The sequence below is a fragment of the Cibotium barometz genome, chromosome 5 (assembly GCF_041138505.1).
Source record: "Cibotium barometz isolate CiBa-2024 chromosome 5, ASM4113850v1, whole genome shotgun sequence".
Lineage (NCBI taxonomy): Eukaryota > Viridiplantae > Streptophyta > Polypodiopsida > Cyatheales > Cibotiaceae > Cibotium > Cibotium barometz.
Genome location: NC_141050.1, coordinates 64,050,387 through 64,063,176, shown reverse-complemented (window position 1 = coordinate 64,063,176; position 12,790 = coordinate 64,050,387). Strand labels below are relative to the sequence as shown.

At 43.4% G+C, this 12,790-nt stretch overlaps 1 protein-coding gene across 1 annotated transcript; it reads right to left on the bottom strand.

Moving 5' to 3' along the window:
• Positions 1 to 3,488: 3,488 nt before the first annotated feature.
• On the bottom strand, positions 3,489 to 5,021 carry LOC147638761 (xyloglucan galactosyltransferase XLT2-like). Its single transcript, XM_086798813.1, has one exon. The coding sequence runs from the start codon at positions 5,019 to 5,021 to the stop codon at positions 3,489 to 3,491; it is 1,533 nt and encodes a 510-aa protein (XP_086654939.1).
• Between the last annotated feature and the right edge of the window lie 7,769 nt (positions 5,022 to 12,790).

The window sequence follows — 12,790 nt, the reverse complement described above, 5'->3', positions numbered from 1 at the left end:
ATCAACACGATGTTTCTTCAAATTTCTTGGTTGGATACCAAGGGCTTTAGCAACTCTCCTATCACTGTATTGTTTTTTTGTCGCATTGTTAGCAACCATGTGAAGTACTGCTCTCTTTGCAGCTAGCTTATCTGCACTTTCCACGCCTTTGACCATGCTCAGTGATGTCTTTATGTTCTCTACAATCGCCTCCGAAATCATCTGGTTAGGAAAGATTATCTTTTTCACAATTTCTTGTAGTTATGGATGTCGTAAAATCCCACCAAGAATTTTTGATCGTCCTTCTCTGTCAAAACTGCTAGTAACATTGAGGAAGTAACGCACTACTGTAGACAATGCAAGACCATGCTTGTTCCTGTCCAAGCACTTTGAATATCCGCCTAATGATCCCGCGGACATGCATGACTCAGTTGGATGTTCCATACAAATGAGATATCTAGAGAGAGAACAAGCGGGGCAGGGGGAGAGGCAGAGGCAGAGAGAGAGGAGAGGAGGGGCAGAAGCATGGTAGTGGCAAAGTAGGAGAGAGCTTCTGAGAAACGAGAATCATGCAAATGGGGAAGATCGAGCACTCAATGAAGTCGAAGCGAACTACCATCATGCACGTCCAAAATTTCTTTAATTGCGAGAGGATCTCTATTTTTAGAGTTCTAAATTTTCTTGCCATGGATCTTTATTTAGTACTAAAAGTATGCTTAATGCCTGTCAATTTTTTGCCAAAAACACTACTAAATAGATACACCGTACCATGCTTTCACCCAAGAGCACTACAACCAACTCATCAAAAAAGTAAGGGTATTGGGGTTACCTTTTATCATTAGATGAAGTGTAGATGCAAAACCCTGGCATACTGTAGAGTTGTGAGAACAGAAGATGCCAAAGAACTATCCAAATAGACCTCATCAATACATGTAAGGTTCTCTCTAAGATCTTTAATCCTTATGAGAAACTCATCCATTAAATATCTCTCATTCACATGCTCAAACTCTAACTGTTTACGTAAGTAGACCATTTGCGCCTCATTACGCACTTATTAAAGCCTAGCAAGTACATCCTAAGCATGATTTATAGTTTTGTAAAAGCGAATATGAGGAATAATGCTCCTTTTCACTGAAAGTGCCACTAATGCATGTGTCTATGCATCCCTATCATCCTACCTAGCTTGTTTCGGGGTGGAGGTATGGTGGCAGATAAAACAATTACATTAGAACTCATATCCCTCTCCAAGATACGATACTCACCATCCAAGGTGGGATACTGTGTTGGCAAGACAAACCATACCTCAATGCTAATAATAACATTCTAAATCCCTTTGGCGGCCAATACATAGCACATCAAATAAAACCACAATGGGTAGTTAGTGCCATCAAGCTTATCTCCAGCGAGAAAGCATCCCAAATACATCACTACCTATCTTTTCAACCTATAAATAACTAACCTCTGACACAAAATGTAAATATCCCAACTATTAGCAAGTATCATCAATGCCCATTAATAAATACAACTGATATGGCTGCTAGTAGACCATTGATGACAAAGGAAACTTGCAAAGCATATGAAAAATTACAAAGTGTAGAGTATGAAAACAATACTTAGTAGAAATGCAAATATCAATGATAATGCTAACGTTGTTATTAAAGCTATTGAAGATGAGCTCAAAGATGCTAATGATACTGTAGAGTTGTGAGAACAGAAGATGCCAAAGAACTATCCAAATAGACCTCATCAATACATGTAAGGTTCTCTCTAAGATCTTTAATCCTTATGAGAAACTCATCCATTAAATATCTCTCATTCACATGCTCAAACTCTAACTGTTTACGTAAGTAGACCATTTGCGCCTCATCACGCACTTATTAAAGCCTAGCAAGTACATCCTAAGCATGATTTATAGTTTTGTAAAAGCGAATATGAGGAATAATGCTCCTTTTCACTGAAAGTGCCACTAATGCATGTGTCTATGCATCCCTATCATCCTACCTAGCTTGTTTCGGAGTGGAGGTATGGTGGCAGATAAAACAATTACATTAGAACTCATATCGCTCTCCAAGATACGATACTCACCATCCAATAGAATATTAACATAGTTAACAAACTAACTATAAGATATATCTTCTACACTTAAGAACTATAGGATATACCTTTTGCACCTAAGAGAATATATCAATCTAACACAATCAAATAAACAACTCCAAGAGGATATAACAAGAGAATGAGAGCCAAGAGTTCCTGCTCTAGTACCAATTGCTAGAGTGAAGATCAAGGTACTAACATTCATATAGATACAACAAGCAAAAAGAAATATATGGAAACACAACACTCAAAGTAGATTGATGAGATGGACGTACAAGTGAAGTGACATGATAAAGTCACTTACGTAGTGCACACATACTCGGATAAAAAATCTTCTAAAGAAAGAGAAAGTACCCCAATCCATTATTAACCATGCTACACACCAATACCATATAAATGACCACAATGACTACGATGATAGGTCGGGCGATCGAAATCATGTTAACCAATAGAGTGATTAACGCTAGATAGATATAAAAAGAGATAGTCTTCATGATGATCCTCTCTCATAAAAAATGAGTATGAAAGAAGCTAATGAAAGAGGAAAACCAACAATCAAACCCATTCAAGAAACAAGCATCCATCTAACATGTAAGAATCTGATAAAGGACATACAAGCAAGAGCAAACAAGAGAAGACATCACAAGTATCGTATTGCAAGGGAATAAATGTTGCTTAGTGTATTAAATAACTTATATACAAATGACTATTTTTTACATTAGACCTGCCAAACTTAAAAATGATCCGGTAATATAAAGTCCTTTGGCTTTTTATGTTTAACACTAAGCGAAAGTATGACCGCTTTATATATTCCAATGTTATCTTAAAAAAAGATGAAGTGTCCGCTTGAGCATATAAAATGACAAATCACCTTACGACAGGTCGAGTGACTCATAATGAAACAAAGTGGTTTAATAGACTATAAAATAAAAAGTTATATTGTTTGCTCCTATCACTACGCATACTTATTGTTTATGTGCACGTATACATTGAGAATCCAATTAGAAGAAATATTGAACATATAACTTCTACAACGATATACCACATTCTCATAGTGTAGTTATTTTCATGCATCATATAATGCAAAACCTGGAATTTGTGATACTTTAAATCACTCAAAAAGCATACGATGTGGTCCCTCTAGCTTAATGTGCAACAAAAATAAAGGTCAAAAACACTGTATCCTGCCCTAGCTTAATGTGGAGCAAAACATACACACATATGCCAATAAGAAGAGAAGCGTCAAAAACACTAAAATCTGCACTTCAAGCTAAGAAAGCAAAAGATCTCACACGTTATATAGAGAGAATGAAGTTAACGCTGGCAGATCAACAAAGATTAATTTTTTTGGCGTACACCCTCTAATGTAGGATTAATTTCGTCTATGAACGTCGTCGCTAATGAAACTATCCGGCCTAGAGCCTTTCCCGAGTGAGATTTAGAACCCCTTCAATGGCTATGTCAAAGGCGTCCCGGAAATTTGCGGAAGAGTTCCCTGGCACCGTGTATATGAACCGAGGGATGGCAGCAATCAACGTCTCTCGCATCCTCTGTATCTTACGTTCTGAGAACCCCGCGAGAGTGTCTCGGATGCGCTTGCCGCTCCGCACCTCTTTCCTGTCGATGAACACAGAGTAGCTGTCGCCGTTGGCCGGGAGATGCCAACCGTACTGCAGATAGGCAGTTCGGTGCCAGAAGAAGACGGGAATACAGCCTGCGATGAGAGAATCGAAGATGGAGCGGCGGGTGAAGCTGTCCCCGCGCGGTTGCAAGCAGAAGACGGAGTCTAAGAAGAGCTCCATCACAGGGAGGGGATGCTCGCAGCGCTGTTTAGAGCAATCGATGGACCTGCAGTGGTAAGGAAATTGCCTGCACTGGTCGAGAAGCAATCCCCTGAAATCGTTGGGGAACTGAGAGCGGGGGCCTCCGGCGTAGCTGAAGAGGAGGCTTCGCTGCACAGACCTCGCTATGGCTTGCCATTTGGCCAAATCGGAGTCGGAGCGGGGGTGGAAACTCGTAGGATATGGCACGGCTATCTCCTGCCCGTCGGAGAGGCTCTTCTCGATTATGAGACGCAGAGGGTTCTTCATCTCTGGTGTGAGGAAGAGATCGCTACCCCAGCCCGATCTTCCCCACAACCTGTTCCACAGCGTACTCTCCTCCCTCCGGAAGTCCCACGTAATCCTGCCCACCATCAAGAAATGATCCCTCCCTTGCCGCCGCTTCCAAGGCCCCTGCGCTGTAAGCCACTCCAAAAGCCCGTGGCTCAGCTCGTCGCGCTGACTCGGCTTCGAAGGCACGAACAGGTACCTTGCCACATCCAGGCCAGCGTAGAATGGCACGAAGAAAGCAGCTGCCCTCTCTGGATCGAGCGTTCTGCAAGGATGCCCCAGCATTCTGGCATGGTAAATAACTTCGCCCCCGAACTGGCTTGTCAAGTACCAGAAGCCCGTCCCCAGCCACGACGGCAGGTCCAGAGCTACACCGATCCCGTTGTTGTCGAGAGCAGGGCACAGATCTGCCCACGGAACCAGGGAAGAGCAGGCCAATAGCAGATCTGCGTTGAACTGCGGCGGCAAATCGTAGACATAGATGCGACCCGATGGACAGAATGCACCCTCAGAGTGGAGGGAGGTGGAGTTGAGGGACAGCGTTACGCCAGGGAAAGAAGAGGACGAGGAGGAAGAAGCCAGCCACAGCCGAAAGCTATGGAGGAGAAGAAAGAGTAGGAAGAAGGATGGCACCAGCAGAAGCAGGAAGCTGCGTAGAGACGATTTGGATGAAGGGAGGAGGCCGGCGAGAGGGGTGCTGCAATGGAGCTTCATGAGGACAGACGACAGCTGCTGTTTTTGCTTCTTTTCCGTCGTTTGCAGTAGGCTCGAGCTTTCTTCCTGTTGCAAGGAGGATCCGCCATCGTCGAGCTGCTCAAGGACCTGGCTACTGTTCATGGGAGCATTCAAGCTTTGCGAACACAGGGGATGCACAGGCTCGGGATAGATATGAAGCACCCCTCCCCGTCGGGGATGCACATGCCAAAGACAGGGGCAAACGGCACGAATTACTTTTAGACTATTCTTGTGCTTGGAAGTTGGCGCGCACCGCCGACGATGCTAGACGAAAACGATGCTGAAATCAGTTGAAAGACTAACAATGCTGGAATTATGGCCCTTACCCATGGGCTATCAGCAATATGAAAGGTTAAAAAAAGCCTCTAAGCACCAATCTCAAGGGCGAAAGAACGTTTTCCTAGGGAAATTGTTGACCCAGCTGGCCACTGCCTGTCAAGGATAGTGCGCCGGCCTTTAATTTTTTGTGGGGGAGAATATTTAAAATATTGTCACCCTATTGTTTACATCATTTTGCTGGCAATGGGCGGAGCGATCACTTTCACCTCCAAACCTTGGAGCCAGGGTAGGTAGGAAAGCGAGTTTAATTTTGTCTGATATATTTATAGAGAATTATGTGTTGGACTATTGGATATATTTTCGCCTCGACTATCTAATGAAATTCACAGCTCCCAAACTAGGGTAGGTAGGAAAGCGAGTTTAATTTTGTCTAATATATTTATAGAGATTATGTGTTGGACTATTGGATATATTTTTGCCTCTACTATCTAATGAAATTCACAGCTCCCAAATTGCTAAGTAGATGAGAGATTTGCTTCTATACTTATTTTTTAACATACACTAGTGGGCAACCTGTGCTTCGCATATCTTTTGAGATTCCAAATTCAAATTCTACCCAAACCTTCTCCTCCTATTCCAAAGCCTCCAAATTCTTGCCACATGGCAGCTTTGTGAAACTTTTCCTTTAGATATTATAGAGATGAGAGAAAATTTCCTATAGTATAGAGATGAGAGAAAATTTAGATAATATAGAGATGAGAGAAAATTTCCTATAGTACAATTTGCAATTTCTCCTCCCCTTCCTCCTTGCGAGTAAACCAACAAAGAAAGGGCGAGGTAGAGAGAGTGGTGGTGGCCACAAAGTAACGAAAAGGTGCGAGATTAAAAATCATTAAAGATCATTTTCGAGATTGAGGTTTGTTGGCCCCCTATTCACTAATTAACAAAATAGTGCTAATATTTAAACCTTAAAAAATACAATTTTTTCTAGATCCTCATTGCGCAAAGGTTCAAAGCATGTTATTTCTCTCTCTCAATGTGCAGAGGTTCGAAGCATGTTGTTCTCTCTCTCAATTTTAAGGTTTAAATGTAACACAAACATCCTCTCTCTCTCAGATCGAAGATCGCAGCCACACATACGTTATCTCCCTCTCTCTCTCTCTTTCGTACGTAATCGCAACACATACGTTCTCTCTCTCTCTCTCTCTCTCTCCCCCCCTCTCTCTCTCTCTCTCTCTCTCTCTCTCTCTCTCTCTCTCTCTCTCTCTCTCTCTCTCTCTGCATGTCTTGTATAGCTTCACATCTCTCTTTCTGCACACATTTCTCTCTTCGTGTGGAGGCAATGACCCTCACCTAGAATGTGGAGTTCCAAAAATTTATAAGCAAATCCTAGCACCTAGAAGATTTGATTTCTGAAAAGACCTCTCTGCCTTAATCAATTTTTCACGTCTATAAGGCTGTAAAATCAATTCCCCTAAGGCTTTACTCTAAGGTTTTGATAACACCTACCACTCCCATTAATTAATTAATGGGAGAGAAAATTTAACACCCATTATATCCACTAAAAGTTGACTAACTAAAAGTTGCATGTTGTCCTACTGTTCGATTATTATATTAATTAGTCCCCCATTTTAGTAGGTAGACCTGTGCTTCACACATCTTTTAAGATCTCTAAATTCAAATTCTACCCGAACCCCCTCAAACCTCGTGAACTTCCAAATTTTGCCATGTGGCAAGAAGTCCACCCGGACACAATGTGTGCTCATCCTCTCCAACCTAATAAGCACTCCTTATCTCCACCAATCTACGCAGCAACAACCACCTTCCCCCAAAGCAAATAATATGCCGCATATGCTAGCAGCCACCAAGTGTGACAGAGCTCTACTTTTCTATGTGTGGGAAGGGAGAGAGAAAGAGAGGTGCATGGCCCTACCATAGGCGATGTCGCTACAACCCTACCTTAACTGTACGAAGGGGCCGTTCCCGATGCCACTTCACGTTTGGTTATTATTAACGTGAGAAATCGACAGGACCAAGTGAATTAGTGTACCATTGGTTTGCCCCTTTCCAATTCGGAGTGAGATTTCTGGCGTTCCCAAACCCCGTATAGACATGTGAGGGAGATAAACTACAGGTTAGGTTAGGGTTTGTAGTATGTATGCATCTATATCTATATCTATATTACTTGTAACTTGCCATGTGGCAAGCAAAGGAGAGCCCCACTTGGCAAGAGAAGGAGAGATCTTTCACATGAAGGAGAAAGGAGAATTTTTTTTAATTTTTATAAGTATTTTTTACACATGTCTACATGCATTGGGGCTCACAATTAGTTGTCACCATCAAGTCATTTGCTTATTGAATGAGTATATATATATGTATGTATGTATAAGAGAGTTTCACATTTTTGAACTTTTAAAAAGGAAGTTCTTTTCCACAAGCCTAGATGCACTGGGGCTCACAATTAGTTGCCACCATCAAGTCATTGGCTCATTGAATGAGTTACTTGTAACCTACCATGTGGCAAGCAAAGGAGAGCCCCACTTGGCAAGAGAAGGAGAGATCTTTCACATGAAGGAGAAAGGAGATTTTTTTTATATTTTTATAAGTATTTTTTACACATGCCTGCATGCATTAGGGCTCACAATTTGTTGTCCTCACCATCAAGTTATTTGCTCATTGAATGAGTATATATGTATGTATGTATAGGAGAGTTTCACATTTTTGAACTTTTCTAACTAACCATTTGGCCACCAGTCTGTTAGCCATTTCAGTAATGTTGATGATGCCCAATCCACCTTTCTCCCTTGGGAGAGTACATATCTTTCAGCTTACTTTTGGGATTTTTGTCTTCAAAGGGTCCCCGGACCAGAGGAAGTTCCTACAAAGCCTTTCAATACTTTTCAGTGCTCTGTCAGAGGGTCTCCAGCATGAGAGAAAGAATAGTGTGGCCGGGATGAGGAAGTGGTTAATTACCAGAATTCTGCCTCCCATTGATAGGTGGCATCCTCTCCATCTGTCAAATTTCCTTTGTAGTTGATTGGAAATCCACTCCTACCATTGGTTGATGGTCACCCCAAACCCCATTGGGATGCTCAAGAGTCTGAAGATTTGGCCTTCTTTGAGAATTTGGCATCCTGTATCAGAAAGCCATTGGGGAGGGGGTTTCAGAAGCACCCTAATGCCCGTTTTGCTATGATTGATCATAGAGCCTGAAGCTTTACAAAAGATCTCAAGACATTCCTAGAAGTTTTTAAGTGAGCTGGGATCATTGTTAACTAGTGCATTAGTGTCAGCAAATTGTTGGAGGCACATTTGACCAACTCCCATTGGGAGCTAGATTCCTTTGATGTGGCTAGCCTGCATTCTCTTCTAAATCAACCAGATCAACCCATCTACAGCTATGGCAAAGAGGAGAGGAGCTAGCGGGCAACCTTGTCTATGGATCTATGGAGGGTGATGGGTTCAGGGAGCATGCCGTTCATTGAAACTTTTGCCCCTGGCATTGTCAAAGAGGGTGGAGACCTAGTGAATGATTCTTATATGGCTGAGGAATCCCTAAGCTTCTTTTACCGCTAGTGACCATCTCCTGGCTGGAAGATATTTACCTTGGAAGTGCCTGTGCCAAATTTCTTCCACCCCTGCTTTGACAAAAGCAATTCAAATAAAGCTGGGTCAGTGCCCTGATCTAATTTTAGAGTCACTTTTTTCCAGTTGTACTAAAATAGGTTGGTGGTCTGAGAGGGCTATGTCGGTGGTCTGAGAGGGCTATGTCAGTGGCTAAAGTTACTTTGGCCTTTAGGTATCTGTTTGCAAAGGTTGGAGGCTAGGTAGCAGCAGCCCAATCTTACCTTTCTGAGCAGGTTCTCGTGTCTATTATTGTTCCAGGTGAAAAAAAAATTTGGTCTATGTCCATTAGGTCTTGCAGCCCTATAAGATTCTCCCAGGCCCTCTTTTCCCTTCCTGAAATTAAGATTCCTTGACATTGGTATCTGTCATTTGGGGATTCCACCATGTTGAAATCTCCAATTAGTACCATAGGAGGGGGGAGGCTACAGAGGGAGCTCCATAGTTCTGTTCTAGAACCTGATGGCCCCAAGGCCTAAACGCTAACACATGTCAAGGGGTTTGGGCCTCCTATATCTATAGCCACCCATTTATTAATAGGGTCAGTGAAGGTTTTTGAGACCAATGGTGACAGATTGGGAGAAATCCCTATTGCTGTACAGCTATTGCTGTACAGCCTGGTCCTTGGGCATGGTTGGTACAGTACCACACAAAGTCTTTTGCTATACCTTTGAGTCTTTTGAAGATGTCTGGAGAGAGGAGCATTTTAGTTCTTGAAGGCATATAATATCCGACTTTAGTTGTTGAGCTTTAAGCCATTGTCTAATGATCATTGCTATAGAGGGCTCAGAAAGCCCTTTGACATTGAATGACGTGATCCTCATTTTTTATGAGAAGAGGTTTTCCTAAACTCCATTGTTCTACGTATCTTATCAGCTGGGGGGGTAAAAGCCAGGTTGGCAGGTCTTCTTCTTTCCTTTGGATCATTCTCAGGTGGTGAAGGGAGGGGGAGTCTCTCTTCCTCAGCTTGGGTTAAATGGGTATCAGCCATTTCTATGTTTTCCATATGGTTGTAAAGCTAAATGTCCAAATTGTTGACTTCGAAAATTAGAGGGTTTGGTCCTGGCAGGGTTTGTAGCTGGGTGTCCATCACAAATCCCTCTTCATCATTTTATGAGTCCTCCATGGCTGGACGTTAAAGCATGTCTTGAGGGGGGTCATTCACATCTGCAAGGAGTGTAGTGAATCGATTGCCATTTTTCGATCCGATCTCTGGTTTGACAAGTTTAGGTTTGCCAGTGTTTCTCGCTTTTCTCTGCACTGTTTTAAAGCCATTATCTTGCTTATTAGCCTTAGCAAGGGTCTGAGGTTGAGCCTTAGCCGGTAATGTTTGATAAAATGGCCCTTAAAGCCACAGTGGAAGCAAGCATTGGGAAGCTATTTGTATAGCACCCTTTGGTGAATAGTATTTCCTCCCCCAACATGAATGATGATATTTTCGGTTAGATCTTGATTAAGGTCTATCACGACCAGTATTTGGGGGTGCCATCTAGGGTTAAATTCTTGTGCTGGTCTCACACCGAGGGTTTTCCCTAATGGAGCCACCAATCTTTTGATCAGCGGCGGCGGCGGGTGTAAAGATGAAAGGGCAAATTGGGAAGTTCCACCCAGACCGGACAAAGGGATGGCTTAGGCCCATCCGGGATGAAGTCAGCCATCCACCTGAACAACACTAAGGGGACGTTCCTAATCAACTTAGCGCATTTAGCGCCATCTCCTTCTCTTTGAAAAGAAATACAAAGTAGTTGTTCGGGAGGAATTGTACAAAATCAACAGTGATCCCTCTCGGGGACCATTCGTGGTTGATCCACGATCTGAGAACCTCTACAGGGGGTCTAGCCCCAAATATCAGTCCTACAAGGGCCCTGCCCTAGTAGTCTATCTCCAAAAGCTTCACATCCTCCTCAGGCAGGGAGATGGAGATGGACTTACCTTCTTGCTTGAGAGAGCGATCGAGCACTGTGTAGCGGTACGGCGGCGGCGAGGTGACGGCGGCTCCTCCTTCACTGCTGCGACGTGGGAATCCTTCACGGCGATAGTTAGAGCGGTGAGTGACACACCCTTGCATTTTGTTTGAGCTTGCTTTCATGGTTGTATACTTGCAGCCATTCGTGGCTCGCATACGGTGTTCGGCAAGTCCCCAGCTATGCGGCAAAAGCGCACATTTTTGGCGCCGCTACCGGGGAGATGCCCTGCACCAAGCTCCAGTTTGCAGCTCGGGCTGCTGCGTGAAGTGAAATTTACATTATAGGAAAGGCGACTGTGTGTTTGTTGTTGAGGTGTTTTCATTTTTTGCAATCTGTTTCTGCAATTTATCTTCTGCAACTCTGCTTCTTTTGTTATTTTTCTGTTCTGCGTGCGTTCTGTTCTCTGGTTTTCTACGTGTGAGGGGGGATTTCTGAATCCCCAGGCCTGCGCTGTGTGCAAACTGCGCTGCAGCAGCAAAGTTTGAACCCTAGAAAGAAACCCTAGAAAACTTATCCCCAAAAAAATTAATTTTGAAAAAAAAAATAAATTATTTTTTAAAGCAAAAAAACCAAACGTGTGGAGAGGAAAGATTTTTTATTTGGAGAAAAAAATTTTGAAAAGAAAAACCCCCAATTGACCCCGGCCTTGGTCTCGATCTTTTGATACATATATATAGGAGAGTAACCTCCATAGCTTTCTTTCAAGTGAGAGCGTATGGAAAGTTGAGCCCTATATGTAGCCCACTCCCCAAGGAGTGAAGTGAGCATGTGGGATAAAGCCTTCACCCTTTCCTCCACAAGCAAATAGGCCTTCACCCTTTCCCCCACAAGGAAACAGACTGTTTTGAGGACTACAGGAGCTCTGGATAGGCGAACACGGTGCTGTATAGCACGCTAGGACCCTTTAAACGATACGCTCGTTTCGAGCTATCACACGCCCTAGTCCAGGTTTGACCATAAGTAAGGGGGTAAAAAACCAGTTAAAAACAATATAAAAACAAGTAAAAACGGGGTGCGACACCTAAGAAACCACTTGTGTGGGCTTCAAAGGTAGTCACCAACGCCCGTAGGGTACCCACGTCACATGCATCTATGCTCTGGTCGGGTACTAGAGCCTGAGCCACTAGAAAGCATTTCAGTTTACGTAGGCTCACACCATCCCTCCACGTTGGCATCTTGGCCTTCGACTGGAACCCAAGCGAGTGCAACCCAAGATCCATGAATATTGGATAGTGACTCGTCCTCTGACTCAGAAGCCATGGAAGGGCACCCTACCAAGAACCCTAAGGAGACAAGCCAAAACATGCCAGTTTGGGCCCCACAACCCAGATCTAGCATGTTTAGTCATCTAATAGAGACCTTTAGTAGAGCTACACGCTCTGAACATGTAACAAGCGAAGTAAATGAAGAAGGAGGGGTAGTGGATTCGCCATTCACATCTCATGTAGACCCTACCCTCCCAAAGAGTGTCCATGTGGATATTCTACCCACTTCGTTTAATGAGGGCCCTACTGAGCTACCACCTTCACATCTCATGTAGACCCTACCCTCCCAAAGAGTGTCCATGTGGATATTCTACCCACTTCGTTTAATGAGGGCCCTAGTGAGCTACCACATTCCGACGCGCCTCCTAAAGTAGAGGTCCCTAGAAGCCAACCCATAAGAAGTGACATTGCGTCCACTTCAAGAGAACTGTTTGGCACACCAAGTGTGGATGGGATATTTCTCAATAAAAATTGGCAATATGATCTACACACAGAGACTTTAACTGACCTATACACGGGCTACACATACCATGTAGGTTGGTTAGAAGTCCTACGATCTACATCTAGCGCCACTAATCTAGAGGAGCAACAACAAATGATATGTGAGTTATTCATAGAACTATCCAAATTGAGAGGCAAAATAGGGGAGTGAACTTAGGTTCCACTGGCCCTATGAGATTTTTGGATACAGGCAAGGCCAAACAACCAAACCTATCATAATTGGGGACTCCCTCAG